The 17,908-nt window shown below is 34.9% G+C and overlaps 1 protein-coding gene and 1 long non-coding RNA gene across 3 annotated transcripts; both read right to left on the bottom strand.

The window, feature by feature from the left end:
• Positions 1 to 690: 690 nt before the first annotated feature.
• On the bottom strand, positions 691 to 5,406 carry LOC110786380 (uncharacterized). Of its 2 annotated transcripts, XR_002532863.2 has the most exons (6): positions 5,250 to 5,406; positions 5,002 to 5,131; positions 4,862 to 4,909; positions 4,094 to 4,216; positions 812 to 3,768; positions 691 to 705 (listed from the first exon to the last, which is right to left on the bottom strand). It is a non-coding gene; the product is annotated as an uncharacterized lncRNA (long non-coding RNA). The 2 variants fall into 2 exon arrangements; XR_002532864.2 differs by lacking the exon at positions 691 to 705 and having other exon boundaries at positions 3,445 to 3,768; positions 5,002 to 5,123; positions 5,250 to 5,387.
• A 2,486-nt stretch (positions 5,407 to 7,892) lies between these two features.
• On the bottom strand, positions 7,893 to 9,509 carry LOC110786379 (uncharacterized protein At3g28850). The gene has a single exon (XM_021990926.2). The coding sequence runs from the start codon at positions 9,344 to 9,346 to the stop codon at positions 8,204 to 8,206; it is 1,143 nt and encodes a 380-aa protein (XP_021846618.1). The 5' UTR covers positions 9,347 to 9,509; the 3' UTR covers positions 7,893 to 8,203.
• Positions 9,510 to 17,908: the final 8,399 nt, after the last annotated feature.

The following is a 17,908-nucleotide window of genomic DNA, read 5'->3' on the forward strand; positions in this document are numbered from 1 at the left end:
ATGTAAATACATCTATTTTTTATGGGCTAGGAATTTAGATCGCAAAGTCGGTAAGTTTCAATATCATACTCTAAATTATTAAAATCCCATCACAATAGTTATTTTTGTAACATAAAAATCGGCAAAAGCTCAACATGAACTGATAAATCAAGCATATTTTTTTCAAGTATTATTTATTCGCGAGAACATATTCATTACAAAAGGCAATATATTTGTATATCTTGATTTATTGAATCACCCAAATTAAGATGGTTGTAAAGCTAATATGAGAAACCCTCAAAGAATCAACACCAAACGAAACAAAAAGGGAAAAAAATAGCACTTGATTAATCCTACCTAGCAGGTAAAACGTACTTTCCGGTTCAAATTGAGTACCCTCCATGTTCTTATTCTCCCCAGTCCCCGATCCCCAATCCCTCCCACCCCCTCCCCCTCTTTCGCTCCCTCTCCCATTCTTTCTCCAACTCTTATCTTCAAGTATGTCGTACTCTTTATCCCTCTCTATCACCTCCTCTATCATTGTTTCAAATAGAAACTGAGAATTTATGTATTGGTATAATTATGGTTAATTCAAAAATCATGTACAAGGGGATGATTAGTTGCAGAGTTGCAATGAATACCAACAAGATTATAATTGTGCATGCTTGCCTGAAAAACACAGCCATGCTCCAATTGTAGCAGCAACATCTGTTCAGAGCATCTGTTCTGTCTCCACAAAGTATTATGTATTAACAACATCTATTTATTATGACTTCTAACTTGATGCCTCAAACTTGGAACTGATGTATAATTGTATATAAATATTACTTACCACAACAGCAAAAGAAAAAGTGAGGAGAAATGCACTTGCAAACATAATAGTCATCTCCATATGCAGTGCCAACTCCAAGAAATATACATAGTATACATTCTGAATAAGCTGAAGTTTACAAATAAAGTTCCTTTATATCCGACAAAAGCTATATTACTAAGCCATAAAAAACAAACCAGTAGAGCTTAAAAAGATCTACTATAATTGATGACCAAAAATCATGGGTGGGAATCCATTTTCAAGTGTACTTATTCCGATGCTTGCGGAGTAAGCAGATTTCATATACTCTTTCTCCACTCTTGAGTTCACCTTTATGTTCTCAATTGATGACCCCTTATAGTGCTTCTTCTTTAGCCTTGTTAGTAGGAAATTGAAATGTATTAACAAACAAAAAGGAGTCCAACGATAACATTAACTTGTAGTACTACTTCCATTTAAATGGGAAGATGGTGCAAAAAAAAGGACACAAAGCTCACCTAATAGTTCAAAAACCTGCAAATTTGTACCCCATCACAATTATAATCATACTTTTTAATAGAATTTAGTAATGCTTGTTCAATAAATTTATATGTGACCTCCGAGAGTGCATTAGATGTTGGATCATATTAGTCGTAGATTTCAGAAAGTGCATTAGATATCCATTATACTTTTCCCTCTGACAAACAACACAATCGAAGCAGTTAGATTGTTCGGTTTTCATTAACATTCTATTTAAACAACAGACCCACTTTATTTTTACCCATCACGTACGTATTTGCTGTTCAATAAAAACAACAGTTTCTAAACTACCAACAACTCAACAAGTGATGCAAAGTATACGCAAGTAACAAAAGTGAGACACGATAATAATCTGTTCATAAAGAGTAACATCCAAAGATATTAAAGCAGATTCACATTTACAATTGTAAAGATTCAAAAACGAAGCAAAAAATTAGTCAATCAAAACCATATTCAAATCCAATATTGAACCTCAAAATTCAACATTGGATGAAGGAAGGTGGAGAGTAGAGCTGGCAATGGGTTGAGTTGGGTCGAAATCAGGTCGACCCATTTATAAACGGGTTGAGATTTTCCCAACCCAACCCGACATGTTTAATTAAACGGGTTGAGATTTTCAACCCAATCCAACCCAACTATAAACGGGTTGACCTGAAGTTGACCCTTTTAATTTTTTTTTCCCACTTTTAAGTGTAAATTGATTTGACTATAGAATTGCGAGGTGATTTTGTTATGGCATATCTCATAGCAAAAAGTAATTTTTCAATATGTATTTGACATGAATCAAAACGTCAAATAATTATTCAATGTTGAAGGGAAAATGAGAAATAAAATCTTTCAAATCACATTATACATATCTATATTACATACTTGCTTGCACTTAAACGGGTTAGACGGGTTGTTTTCGGGTTGAAAATTTCAACCTGACCCAACCCATTTAATTAAACGGGTTAAAAATCTTGACCCAACCCTTTATTATTGGGTTGGGTTCGGATTGGGTTGGTGGGTTGGGTCAATTTTTGCCAGCTCTAGTGGAGAGAAACAAAGAAGATAGAAACCCTAGAAATCTCTTTCAATTATCTCCTAAATTAAACCCTAAAAAATCAAGACACTCAAGGAGGAACACCGTCCTCTATGAATTAAACTCCAGTTCAATCAGCAGCAAAAGTTTCATGTTCCCTATTTTAATAGTGTAGTAAATTCATTAGGCACATCAGGATTCTACAATTCAAAAGATACACATACACACCTTAGAATAAACAACTACTTCAAAATCAAATTAGGCTTTAGTTTTACAAGCGTATCTCATGGATGTAAACTTCCCCATCATAAGAGCTAGAACAAGAGCTTGCATAGCTGCATATAGATAGTAGAAACATTCTCAGACAAAGGAAAACAGTTTCATAACCAATTTCTTGACACAAAACGTTTACATGAATAGTTGTTTGAGAATAAGCACAACCTCCTCATATACTCTACCCTTCAGCAAGACAGGTGCTCTAGCCTCTAAACCATTTTAGAATAATCACCATTGTCCAATTCACTACATTGATCAGGGTGTTCATTCTACCCACAGTACCTACCCCTAATCTTTCAGCATTCAAAACAATATGACAAATTAATGGTCACTTCTATATTGTCAAAATAGAAAGAACCAAGAAAATAGTCAGGTTTCACCCTCATATCAGAAAAAAAAAAAAAACAGATGAAACTCAAGTTCGCTAGTTGGTCAGGTCTAATACACGTGTTAAGTTTTCTTTCTCATAGTCCAAAGTGACATGGCTGACAGTGACGAACCAATTAGCACGTAAGTACCACCAAGTAATAAGGTCCCTGAGATTATGAATAAGACAAAGATCTCTTATAGTTACTGCCATGATTAGCATCTACTTATTATCAGAGGGATAAACATTAATTCCTAAGCCTGAAAACCTCGACCAATTTACCAGGGTCCAGGCCCTTGTTCAAATGAGTATAAAGACAAAAAAAAAAAACGCATGTACGGAAATGTACATCATTGTTGCAACATTGAGACCAACCTGAACAACATAGTTTCCGTACCTATCCTATACCAACACACTGCATAATCTCATCCATATACATTGAGTTGTTGGGTTGTTGCAGAACTCTGAGAATCAAAATTAACCAATCAAGATTCACATTATATCCCACTAACATCAGTTGTACAGCTTAGAAACATTTGCATCAACAAGAGACAATAAAAGTGTTAGTATTGTTAAACATGGATAACATGACAACCTTATGGATGGGTTAACAAATTTGCAACTTAATCATAGGAAGTTGATAAGATAAGCTAGATATAATCTTCAGGTATGCACTCAATGAACTTTTGGGGATGCATGATTTCCATTTTGGTCGCGTACACAGCGCATCAGATGGTCATCAAGTTCCATAACCATATTCTTTTGCTGGTCCAAATCAACAACGTAACTTCAAATCTTCAATGGCATGTTAAGCAAGAACAAAGCGTCAGAACCTCAAAGAAGTACGATGTAAGTCCTGATAACCAAAACATTCCCTATTTTTACTTTTCTTAAGAAAAATAACTGGAAGTTCCATTAATTGTGATAATCATTCATAAATAGTTTAAAAACATTGGCACTACGACTACTACCCCCTAAGCACTGAATTGAGTGAGAACAAAAGTTTCCTCTGAAACATATATTTCTGATAAAGAAGCTTTATCCGAAGCCAAGACTTTCGAAGCTTATTTTCTGAAAAGGGAGAAATAGAGAACTACAATAAAGAAAAAAAAAACCATACCTTCTGGTCAACAACCATACATTTGAAGACTTAGTGTCAAAATATGACCAGCTATCTTATCAGCAAGTTCTCTGATTTGGGAAGTTGTTTCGTGTTCAAAACACTGCATGCCACAATTCGAATCTGTCGGGAAAAAGGTACAGTCCCATTTGAAAAATTAAACATAAGCACCATTGTTCGAAGGCTATAGAAAAACTCATAAACAAAGCACATGGATGCAGACATTTTGTTCTCCTTAACAACAAAAATATGACACTTAAAATATGCTTACAAACAACATAATTGGAACTGGCATGGGGCATAAAACGACACTCCAACATTTTCGGCTTCCTATTGAACATAACCTATAAAAGTTTATACTAACTACGAAGTATTTAGCATCTCCCCTTCCACATTACTAAAATCCCTCAACTCGGTGTAATTGATCATAAATTAAGACTTCCGGAAGCACCAATAGTAACCAGATTCTAAACAATATAAGCTTTAAGAAAATGTCCAAATTTCACTTCAAATTCACATTAGGATGTTACCAGTACATCGAAAATCCATAAGGCTTAACAATCATACAAGTCTAAAATTGCAAAAGAAAATCTCGACCAAGACCTAGAAATTAAAATCGGGGATAAGTGAAAAAAGGCTAGAACCCTAATGAACCAAAATTACGAACCTAACCAACATCCCAGTTGAGAAAACAGATAGAAACCTACACAACAAAACAATAAACCTTTGAATTCTATGCCAATTAAGCAAATCAGACAAACGCCTAACCTTACGGAAATTGGGATAATTGGTGTTAGCATCATCTTCATCCGCTTCCTGTCAAATTTAAGGAAATTCAGAAATCCCTAATTCGATTTTTGAATAAAGAACCCTAGAAACTACAATCATTGATAAGAAGAAAAACATACCTTAGCGTCACCATTCTTTGAATTGTTATTCACTTATTACCGTCTTCAGCTCACAGAGATCTCCATAACTTGAATTCGAGAAGGGAATTGTGACAATCAATTGAGGATTTCAGCAAGCTCGCCTGCCACACTTTGAAGAAAAAAAGCAATTAAATATCAGATTTAACCCCCCAAAAAAAAAAGCAAAGACAATCCATTTGAAATATTGAACTTGGCGAAACAAAAATGGTGAGAGAAAAATAGAGTACCAGGCTCGAGAACAACACAAAGAATTAGGGCACCGGATTGGGAGTGAAGAGGAGAGGGGAGCTAATGGCAAGGAGAACGTGGCACCAGATAGGGGCAAGGGCAGAATGTAAAACAAAGAAGAATTAGGGGTATTATAGTAATCTAAATGTTACAGGAATAGTAAATGAAGTTTAAGCCTTTATAAGTGTTAGGATTCGGTGTAATAACCATGCTTCTATGCTCTGTTATTTTAACTCTTGTAATGATTTGTTCTCCTTCATCACTCGAAATGATGAGTTAAGTTGGTCTTATTTTAAGAGTTAATATCGTTTCTATTTCCTTAAAAAAATAAAAAGGATGGTGTAATTCTTGTGAGATTTCTAGGTACAATATGGTATTCCTTAGTGCATGGTATTTCTCACCGTTTTAATGTGGAAAATTGTGTATTTAGTAAAAATATTTCACTTCTCATTAACATGGTGGAAATTTCCTCCACAATCATGATTTTACAATTATCCTGATTTTAAAATTATATTTTTGGGTTTTTATACCTGTTTTACCCCGTGAAATAATGCCCTATATTAACTATGTTTTGTTAATTTTTTTTTATCGAGATTTAGTTGATAGTTTTAGGAAGCAGTATGAAATGAATTGGGTTTATTTTGTAAGTTGTTGAGAAAATGTTACCGAGTAATACATACTCTATTACTCTGGTATGTTTTATTTTGTGTAGACTCTACTACCATGTGGAATGCGCGACGACAATTATGTGTGTATAGACACATTTTGGGTTTGTTGTAATGCTGGTTGAACAATATTATATGGTAAGATTCGAGATATGCAATTTGATGTTTAGGCTTGTTTCAATAGGTAGAATTGGGATTAATACGTAGCGAGAGCCAGTTAATTCTAAGTCTATGATTAGTATGGATTCGAGAGAGCATGCTAGTCTAATTAACTGTTTTATTGATTATTATTGATTGTTTATCATCCTGGATTGTTTTTCATTGGTGAACCTATGCCCTAAACCTTTTAATATCTAACTTATTCCGTTTTCATTATTGTTTTAATTCTAATCTACAAATCATCTCATATTCTTGTTTCCCAGTAGTCTAGACCTTATATTTAGTAGTAGAAAGAACGATGTTTCCCTGTGGCTTCGATCCTGACTTCCCTTGCTATTTAGCTAGTGATTTTAGGTTTATCTTTGACTAGGTGATACGACTTTAACCTGTCAGTTGTGTTACATGTCAGGCATCTAAACATGATACTTCGGCTTACCCTGGTCTTCTGCAATATCTACGTACTACTGATCATTCATTCAAACTAAGAATTTTGTGGAAGATAATTAGTTTTGCCTAAGCTCTGATACCATGCTAGATATTGTGAAAACTCCTTGAATTGGAGTGTATTCCATTATTTAAATATATAGGGATTACAATCTGAGTCCTAATATAATTAGGAACATTAATATGACTAGAAGTCTAATATACATCAAATATCCTAAGAGATTAAATCCTAGTAGATTTCTATCTCTATCATTAACTATAAAAGAAAAAAAGAAAAAAAAGAAGGAAAGATTGACTTAAGATTATTTAACAATAATTCTTTTTAAAAAAAATCTTCTTGCTTCCTTTGTTTTGTTCATGTGACATAAAATTTAGATTTTGTAAATTTTGGATCCAAACATTATATGTTCTGAATTTTTTTTGAAGTTAACATCAATTTCACTAATAGCATATTATTTGGAAGAGATAATAAAAGCAGTTGTAGAAATATGGATGATGATGAATTGCCGCAGTTTTTTTTCTTCAATTCATTAATTTATGTTGTTAATTTTGTGCGGAAATATTCTAATTATATGATGATATTGATAAGGTTCATTGACAAGTAATTGTGTTTGTTATAACCAAACACAACAAACACGTGCCACGAACTAGTGAGAATGAAACCTGCAAATACAATAAAGAACAAATAGCAAAAACAATAATAAAGGACACAAGTGTTTGTGAGGAAATTTAGATTTCCTGCCCACAAATATTATCGTATTACGGAGTATTAAGTTTCTGCAAAATAATACAATAACCCCTCAATTGATGATTCATTTCACCAATGTATTTTTTCCTCTTATTTTCTAGTTAGGCCTAAACCTCTTTTATAGGCTAAACTAGAAACCCTCGTCTACTAGAATTATATTTGCTCCCCAAGTCTAAATAATTCAAGAGATTGTTACATACCAAAACATATCCAATTTCCTAATTACAATTCTAACTAAACTAGGAAACAACATATAAACTATGTTTGACTCCAAATCTGTTTTGTATTCTTGTCAATTTACTAAATTGTGTTTAATTCCTAACAGTTAATGCCATAGATCCCATTTTGGAGGCTCATCACTGGAGTGCAACTTTTTTTTTTTGAAACAGAGCGCCAATGTGTTTTTTTAATATAAATACCAAATATCATTTTTTAATTGATTTTTTCATAAATTAAACTTTTAAATATATTAAATGTCAAATAATCGCATGGACAAGATTTGAAAGATTGAGATTGAAAACAACTATAGTGGTGTGATTTTAGCTGTAAGTAGTTATTGAAAAGCCTTTCGTTTGGGCAATTGGACTATGATTGAAAGTTGGATATACTCATATACATGACACGTATTAAAATTGACAAAAAATGAGGATAAGAATCACTCAATTTAAACAAAGCTTTACAAAATCTCAAAGCATTTTGACAATAATACATTAGTATAGAAAGTTGAAAAATCTAAATCTACTACTATGAAGTATGGATCATTAACATATGCATTCATATTGTATTCCCACAAAACCAATAAGATTTTAATTAATCTAGTGGTTAAGATGAGAGTTTTTAACCTGTGTACAATAAATTACAAGTCTGAATTCCTCCTCTTTTATAATTTGTATTGCCCTATTGGCTTGTTCTCACAAACCTCACTCTTTTGACATCACTAGTGGCATAGAGGACAATGAATTAAACCATTTTCATTGCACTTGGGACATCTTTCCTTATCATTTCCAACTATCAACTTACAACTCCCTCCACATTCCATACATGGCACAAACCGGGCCCCACCACACCCTTCACATCCATGCCAACCAAGCCCTCTTTCAACTTGGGCCGAACTTAGTATCCGCCCGAGTCTACCCGACTCGTTTAGCTCCACCACCTCCTCCGCCCCTCCTAAATACCTCCCTTTCACAAACAACCTCGGCACCGGGACTCCCGTCCCGTTATCAACGCTCACCAACTCCTTCAACTCGCCTAGGAACGGGCCGTGTAACGACACGTTCCGTTCGTCGAACACGACCCGATGGTTCTCTAGGATAGCCCGGACCCGGTTACAATCTTCAAAAGTCCTCCTTACTCCTCCTAACGTAGTCGTATATAGAACCACTAAGTGGGCCCCATTAGGAGGACATACCTCGGGAAAATCGCTAAGTGGGTCCCGTTTACTCTTCATTATCTTATCAAACACGGCCTCCTTTCCTTCCTTCTCTTTCTCCAACCGGTCCTTCATTATAAACGGGTTCGCCTTCAGTGACCCGCTCACCCCGCCCGAATTCAAAACCGGAACAAGCGACTCGTTCCTAGTCGACTCAGTCTTCCTCAGCCGACTCAGCTGGTTTTTAGCTTCATTACTACTCTCCAATGCTGAGAAATCCTTGTTCGACTCAGTTTTACGAAGCTGCGGCTTCTTCTTCTCACCATCTTCGTCCTTCTTCGCTTCCAAATCCTCAAGCGTGTGGAAGGAGAAGTTCTTCTTCATGGGCGGGCCTGATTCTGGGATCGGGTCCGGGCCGGGCTTATTGACAACCGGTCCTGGCTTCTTAAGGTCTTGCAACGCCTTGCTAACTTCCTCCCACGTGCCAGGACCATCAGAAGCTTCTTTCTCTAACGTGTCGAGTTTTTCAAGCAAGTGAGTTGGCACGTGTGAAGGCTTATTTTGCTGATTCTCTAGTTGAGCAGCATTGTCTAGCTTAAGCCACGGCTCTTCTATGGCGTTGATGTCGAATACGGCGAAACTAGACGGCGGTGGACGGTAGATATACGGCGTCGTAGCATCAACTTTCTTGGACGCGCCACACCCCATAATTTCTCTAATTAGAGAATTTCCTTTTTTTTTTCTTTTTTTTGGGGGGTTTTAAGGGGTTGTTAATCTTGTTATTGCATGGGGGAGATGGTTTATCTATAAGGTGGAACTCGTGTGGGCTAAAAAGGTGGCACGTGTGGGTGATGGATGAATGGTTATGAATTAGCCAAGCATATATTCATAATGATTCCAAAAATTCAATATTTGGATCGAATAATAAATGATATAGGATATGGTTTTCATACAAATAATTAAATGACAACCCCAAAAAAAAAAGTTATAATTCAAAGATTGATGTTGATGGTATCAAGGGGTTAACCACTTAACATAAGTGGTTGTAATGGAATTTTGATTACTAGACTAACTTGGAAAATATTTCTCAAAGTACGGGATGCATAACATAATAACACATAAACATAAATGATAGATTTTTTTGGTGGCAAACTGGCAACATAAATGATAGATGTGAGTATGATTCATTGTCTGCTTTACAATTACGTACCATTTTATTTTACGGGTTGATAGTAACACGATTATAAATTTTAAAATTAAAAAATAATATGTATGAGAGTAAGAATATCATCAACGTACCCGTCAAAGAAGCCACACTAGAAATTCACACACTTAATTCGTAATTAATTTAGATATATTATCAATTTAAAAGATGGATAATCAATCAAAGCCCTAAATGTATTTTAGGGAAGTCTACTTGATGGAAATTGTTACTTGTAATTAAGATGGATAAGTACGTATGGATAAATTCTTACTTGGCATTGTTAAATGTATTTCATTTCAATAGTTTTGTTGATTTAAACAATAAAACAAACTAATAATCTCTCTAAGTTTTGTTTTCCTACATATATTTCCACAGTGTTACTTTATTCACTTATAGGGATTTGTTAGCCATTATAATCTCTAGCTCTCTATAAAGCGAAGTGAATGGTGAATCCAAAAGGGTTAATACTAAATTCCTTAACTTTGATTAGCTAATTAACAAGCTGTTTTTATTTGTTATTGTATAATAATACCATTAATATTCAAGAATTTAGGTCTTCCTATTTTGTACTCATACTGTTTTGGGTTTATACGTACGGGGTAACAAATACAAGTCGGTGGAGTTGGTGGAAAACTCACCTTGTGACTTGGAGTTCGCAAGGTTTAGCCCCATCGATCAACTGCGAAATGCTTGGAAGTGGCTCAAGCGTAGACTAACCTGGGTTAATTAACATGAAGTAGACTAATAGGTGATGTTACAAAAAAATGCATACGGAGTATGCAAATTAAGATTTCATTTATACGAGTTAGCACTGTGGCAATGCAATACTCGGTTTTATCAAGGTTGAAATATGGAGAACCTCGGAGCAATGTATTTAAACGTTATGTGGCACTATGCAGAGTTCCTTAAGCACATTAGCTTAAGTAATAAGACATCGAATAAAAGTAGCTTAAGAACACTTTTTTGCTTGCTACACTACTAAAGATGGTCGTGGGGCGGACCGGACTTCGTGCCGATACCACGGGCCTAACCGGACCGGGGCCAATCTAGGCCCACGTTGTGGCGTACCGGGACGGGCCGGAAAATTCAAAATAAGGCCCAGGCCCGGCACGAGTTCACGGGCTTTCGTGCCAGGCCGGGCCGGACGTCGTGCCTAAGGCTAACATTACAAAATTTAGCGTGCTTTGTCGTGCCGTGTCTTGCCGTGCTTTTTCCAAAAAAATTAAGGCCCATGCCCGGCCAACGACTTCGTGCCCGTGCCAGACCGGGTTTTTTCGTACACGGGCCAGGCTATTTTCGTGTTGGGTCGGGCTTCGGGCCGGGCCGGGCCATAACCATCTTTATACACTACTAAAGTACTGAACTACTAAATTGGTTTACATTGCCATAATACTCAATGTATTGTGGCATTTCATTTTTGTCAACGTTGGGGTTGGCTATTGAAATTTATTCAAGCACCAATGTTAACTGTTACTAAACTTTCTTTTACCGTGTATTAAAATTGGAAAGGAGGAGTTTATGCGATCATTTTCTCACTGAAATCCTTAAGAGACTTCCCCGTTAAATGTTTTTTTTTTAAATATTATATGTATCTTTGTATGATCTTTTATTTGCAAGGTAATTTTAGGAACTATAACATATTTACTTAACATGATAAATCGTTTACTCCTCGTCTAATTATTCAACATATTTGGCTCGGTTCGATTTGCTAATTGATTTTAATTTCTTGGGGAATCTGCGTGTGTACGTTGTTAAGATATCTTTAGATAATCATATCAGAGAATTATGTACAATAGGTACAGATAATGATTTTGTAGAAATTTACATAATCCGTGGCGTGGCCGAATCTCAATTGGTAGCTTAATAAACTACGATTTTAGTATTTATAAAAAAATATGTTTGTATGAATTCAGACTTATCAATTTATCATATATATGAAATAAAACTTTCATATTATTTGTGTCGTTAACATTTCGTTAATTCTCATTTTATGTTAGCGATAATTTTGTTTGTCGCTTTCAAAACCTTATATTTTAACGTTGCTCCGTATTTTATGGGGATTTATAGCATGCTTTTTGTAACACCCTGTATTTTTAAGCCTATTTTATTATTTTGTAATTACGATTATTAACGTAATTACGTCTTAATTTTTTTCCGATATTATTTTATATTTTGTATTATGTCTACCTTTTTATTGTGACATAATACCAATCATTCGAGCCCAGTTTATTTTTCATAGGTGAAGTTTTCTCTTTTAAGCCAATCTTATTCTCCAAAATCTGCTTACTCATTTTGAGCTCTGATACCATACTGTAACGCCCCGACTTTTCGATACCTTAATTAACGGTAATAAGCCGTGCTTAGCTCATCATTAGCAGCGGAATTAGGCATAATTAATCCTAGGACCTGTGGGTATGGGCCCACAAATAAAATAATTCTCAAATAACACTCCTTTAAATAATACAATATTTCCAAAATAAATATAACAATATTCTCATAATAAAAAATCCAATAACAGAATTTCCATAATAAATAATTTCTCGTCTTAAAATCTCCATAATAAAGTACTGACTCCAGTAATAACTCTCTTCTTGAGCAACTTTAGCTCCTTAACCGAAATTGTACATCATTATAAAATAGAAAACAGGAAAACACACAGAAAAATTCCAAAAATGAGTGGAAAACTCAGTAATATTACTCCAACTCGTCAAAATGGTTTTATTTTGAAAATCATTTGGAACATATCAATCATTAGCATTTATTGTTCGGAAATAACTAACTTAATCTCGTTATCTTATAAACTGTGTAGGCAAAGAATCATTTCCTTTACAGCTCATGGCAAGTACAGGTTTTGGCGGAACTTTTCTTACATCATTAAGGGGGGGGAACGCGTTCCATTTAACTTTGACTTAAGATGGCCTCCACTTGTAACTCGCCCATTTACTAGTTCAGTTCACTTTTCCATGCCGACAAAAGCAACATCGTATTTCTTTAAAATAACTTTATCATAGTTATTCCCGAACAACGTCTTTAACATCATAAAATAATAACATAACATATTATATAACAATGAACTCATAAACCTTAAATTATCCATCATTTAGCACATAATTCATATAATCACGTAATCACATATTTCATATACGGGCATATAAACTTAAATGCTAGACATTAAAATAATCTAATACTTTTATGTACGGACGTATAAACATAATTGTTAAAATTACAATAACAATTACCTCGATCGCTTATCCTTAATCATCCGATTTGATCTCTAGTCATTATATCTGAAACCTTATTCACGTCCACTTATTTCCTTATGTTCCCATATGAAAGCATAAATTAGAAACTATATTTATTGTTCTTGACTTTTGGTTTAGGAAAATATCAAAACCATTAAATTAGGAAACTATTACTTAGCCTTCCTTCATATATTCTGACCAAGCCCAAACAAAATGATCTTTATTAAAATAAAACCAATGGCCCACTAACAACTCTTCTTTTTATTTTGGTTGGGTTTCCATAAGGAGATTATGAATTAGAAGGAAGCAGCGTGAAGCAGAAACTGCTAATTCATTATATATACTTCCTCCATTTATTTTTTAATTGCACCATCCGAAATTTCACGTTTGCCAATGCACTATTTTAACCACTAATATCTCTCATTATATATACTCTTTCCGCATTTATTTAAGAGATACACTTGGCCGGACACGAGTAGAATTGAATGAAATAAAGTAATAAAACAAGTGGGATTGAGTAGATATTTTAATAAGAAAAACAAATGGGGACCATGTCATTTTAGGGAGTGGAGGGTGGGGTTGGGGTGTAGATATATTATTTAATTAGATGGTGGGGTTGATAAGTTACTAAAAATGGCAAGTGTATCTCTTAAATAAATACGGCCGGAAAAAGCAAGTGTATCCCTTAAATAAATACATAGGGAGTATTAAAAAATTATAAAAATTTGATAATTTCAAAGAATATTTCAAGACGAATCTAACAAGATCCCGCATTAATATATTTTTCCTTACATATAAATCACAAAAAATAACTACATAAGAATATGAAAATAGTGTTAAAACCAAGATGGTGCAATTATAAAAAAAAATGGAGGAAGTATATATCTTCAGAATTATAAATTTGTATTAAAATTACTATTTTTGGTGGAAAATATTTTCAAACGGGATATCACAAAGCAAAATGGGAGCCTAGTCTATGCTAACAAGTTTGCCCCTTTTATGCTCTTTGCTCCTCGATCCTATTTTATAAAGTAAAGTGGAGATACGAAAGACGATGGCGGAATGTAATTGACCTAAATGACGATTAAGGATCAATATATAATTTTGCCCCTTTTGTATTTTTTACTCTTCGATTCTAGGTCTCGAGTTGAAGCGGAGTCATTAAAGAAGATGGTGGAATGAAGGCTAGACATTGTCGGAATTGGGATAAAATTGTGAGATCTTGGTTTTAATATAAAATATTATACCTCTATTCAAATGTTTTCAATTTTCACCAATCAGTTATGCGTCTAATTTTCAAGTTTCGAGGACGGAACTTTTTCTAAAGGGGTAAGAGTGTAATACCCCGAAATTTTTAAACTTGATTTATCAAAATTAAAAATATTTTAGTTTTTAATTTTAATAAATAGCACAATCGAAGCCATCCAAACTACCCAAAGATATGAGATTGCGATTAAGTCTCGAAATATACCTCACCTCTCGTAATTTTTCATTCTTCCCATCACGTGTCTTGATCTCAACCTCACCTATACCCTCAACCTTAGCCTCTTCCCCGTTAGGCAAGGTTACACACAACCCATCACTTTGTTCATAAGAAGTAAACCACTCCTTCATACGACAAATATGTTGTGAGCATCCCGAATCCAAAATCCAACTCTCTTTTGGATCTTTACTCTCCTCCACCGTTAGAGTCATATCCTCATCAATAGCAATAGAAGCAGCACCTCTAACCCTACCGTTCCTCAACACCATCAAGTCTTCCTTGTACCTAGGACACTTCGATTGTATATGTCCTACCTCGTCACAGTACCAACACTTGATGTTCGGGTTTGTAGTGTTCGTCTTCTTATTGCCTTTCCATTTGTTGCTACTACCCTTCGCTACTAATCCTGCTCCTCCATGGATTGACGATCTCTCTTGCTTCATGAACCTCTCCGCCTCGAATAACGCCACCACGGTATCGTCCAAAGAAATTGTTGTCTTCCCTACAAGTAAACTAGTAATCACAGAGTTATAACTTTTAGGGAGAGATGTAACAATAAAATGGCCTTGTCCTCCTCCTCAATTTTCACATCCAAACTCGTCAATTGGGTGATCAAGCCATTAAACTTATTTAGATGATCTTGTAGTGCGTTGTCTTCTTCTATCTCGGGTGAATAAAGGTCTTTTTTCAAGAATAACTTGTTGGTCAATGACTTAGATGCGTACATCTTAACCAATTTGTCCCACAACTCTTTTGTACTAGTAGCCCGTAGTTGCATTTCCTCCCACTTGTCCTTGTCCATCGAATCGGGTTTCTTATACATCAAGGTCTTCACATTCTTATCCTCCAAAGTCTTGTGAAGACCTTGATGTATAAGAATACCCTTAATTGTACTTTGCCATATTGAGAAATTCGTCTTCCAATTAAAAAGTTCTACCTTGTACTTGTTCTCAGAATCATCCATGACTAAATCCCAGCTTTGATACTAGTTTGTTATAACCAAACGCGTGCCATGAATGATTAGGAACAAACCCACAAATACAATATAGAACAAATAGCAAAAACAATAATAAAAGAAACAAGTATTTGTGAGGAAATTTAGATTTCCTCCCCTAAAATATTATCGTATTATTAAATTCCTTCAAAATAATACAATAACCCCTAAATTGATGATTCCTCTCACCAATGTATTTTTCCCTCTTATTTTCTAGCTAGGCCTAAGCGCTTTTATAGGCTAAACTACAAACCCACATCTATTAGAATTATACTTGCTCCCAGGCCAACTCTAAATAATTTTAGAGATTGTTACATACCAAAATATATCTAGTTTCCTAATTACAATTCTAATTAAACTAGGAAACAAGATATTAAACCAATCAAGACTTATATTTGACTCCAAGTCCGCTTCTTATTATTTTGGGTTATGATTATCGATAATTTGGGTTGCGAGAGGTAGCAAAACATGAAAAATATTTGGGTCTTCCGACAATAATTGGAAGGTCAAAAGAAACTATATTTGCGTGTTTGAAAGAAAAAATATGGAAGAAGTTGAACGGGTGGAAGGAGAGATTTTTATCACGACCGAGAAACGACGTACTTATCAAAGTTGTAGCACAAGCTACACCAAGATACATGATGAATATCTATAAAATTCCATAGGGTCTTTTTGATGAAATACACTCCCTACTAAGTCGGTTTTGGCGGGGGTTTAGGGAGGATGCTCGAAAGCTACATTAACAAAGTTGGGAGAAACTGTGTGTGGCAAAAGATAAGGGTGGTCTGGGTTTTCGTGATCTCAAATGCTTTGACCATGCTCTATTGGCAAAGCAAATTTGGAGACTATTGGATTATTATGTACTAAGTGATGCAATCAGCTTATTGTAGCAGCTGTGATTAATGCTAATTGTAACTAACTGTTGCTGACTCATCACCACATCAGCATAACAGATTCACTAGAAATCAGTTACGCATTGTAACAACTTTTAGTACATTCTAGAATTATGCTAAGCTATAAATACTACTTGTAATAAGCTTGTGATTATCAATCAATACAATTTCTAAATTCTGTTTTCTTCCCAAATCTTATCATGGTATCAGAGCAGGTCTTATTACCTGCGTTCTTCCTGAAAATTTCGCGAAAAATTCTTCTCAAAATTGTTCCTGAAATTCGATTAAAATCACAAAGTGTTTGCTGATTCTGATCAGAAATTCAGAAATTCTTTTCTGATTGATTGTCAATTTGTTATTTGGCTATCGTTTTTCTAGTTGATTACTTCCTGAAAATTGTTAATTCTTCATCAAAACACTGAGAATGGCTGGTGAAACTGAATACAATGAGGATCTGAGAAACAATGGAGTTCTTCCTCCAAATCAAAATCCTGCACGCATATACTACATTCATCCATCAGATGCTAATACTGCACAGCTTGTTTCCTTCAAATTTAATGGAGAAGGTTTTGCTGGATGGAAAAGATCAATGATGTTAGCATTGTCAGCAAAGAATAAGATTGGATTTGTGGATGGCAGCATAGTCAAGCCAGTTTTTGATACTATTGAGTGCAAAGCATGGGAAAGGTGTAATGATCTGGTCTGTTCAATGATACTGGGAAATCTAAGTGAAACTTTGGCTAAAAGTGTGATGTTCTTGAAATCAGCAAGGGATGTTTGGCTGGATCTTGAAGACAGGTTTGGTTTCACTTCAATGACACAAGTTTATTCACTAGAAGAAAAAAAACTAGCTGAGTTGAGTCAAGGAGATAAGTCAGTATCTCAATTCTTTACTGAGATTAAATCAATCAGGGATGCAATTGAGGAGGCACATCCAATGCCATATTGTACTTGCAATAACTGTACATGTAATGTCACCAAGAAGTTTTTCCAGAGGCAACAGGAAAAGATGGTGATGCAGTTCATGATGAAGCTAACAGACCAGTTTGCAACAATCAGAGGAAATGTGCTGATGGTACCTACTCTACCAAAGGTTTCAGAAGCTTACAGGCTGTTTACTCAAGAAGAAAGACATCAAGAAGTTTCAAAGAATGTTTTTTCCACAGAATCCATGGCATTTGCTGCAGAGAAAAGGAGATTTGGTGGTGATCATTGGAACAACAAGAGTTATAAAACTCAAGCAACAGGTTCTCATTCAGCCAATTTTCAGAAACCATTGCTCAGTAAAGGGAAACCAGGATCTGGATATTTTTGCACACATTGCCAAATACCTGGACACAGTATTGACAGATGTTTCAAGATCCATGGTTATCCACCAGGTTTCAGGAATTTTAAGGATAACAGAACAGCTGCACTATCTTTTGATAATTCTGAAGTAGTGCCTACTAAGGTTG

The sequence above is a fragment of the Spinacia oleracea genome, chromosome 6 (genome assembly GCF_020520425.1).
Source record: "Spinacia oleracea cultivar Varoflay chromosome 6, BTI_SOV_V1, whole genome shotgun sequence".
Lineage (NCBI taxonomy): Eukaryota > Viridiplantae > Streptophyta > Magnoliopsida > Caryophyllales > Amaranthaceae > Spinacia > Spinacia oleracea.

Excerpts from the sequence above, each read along its gene's own strand:
- LOC110786379 (XM_021990926.2), bottom strand. The coding sequence starts at position 9,346 with ATGGGGTGTGGCGCGTCCAAGAAAGTTGATGCTACGACGCCGTATATC.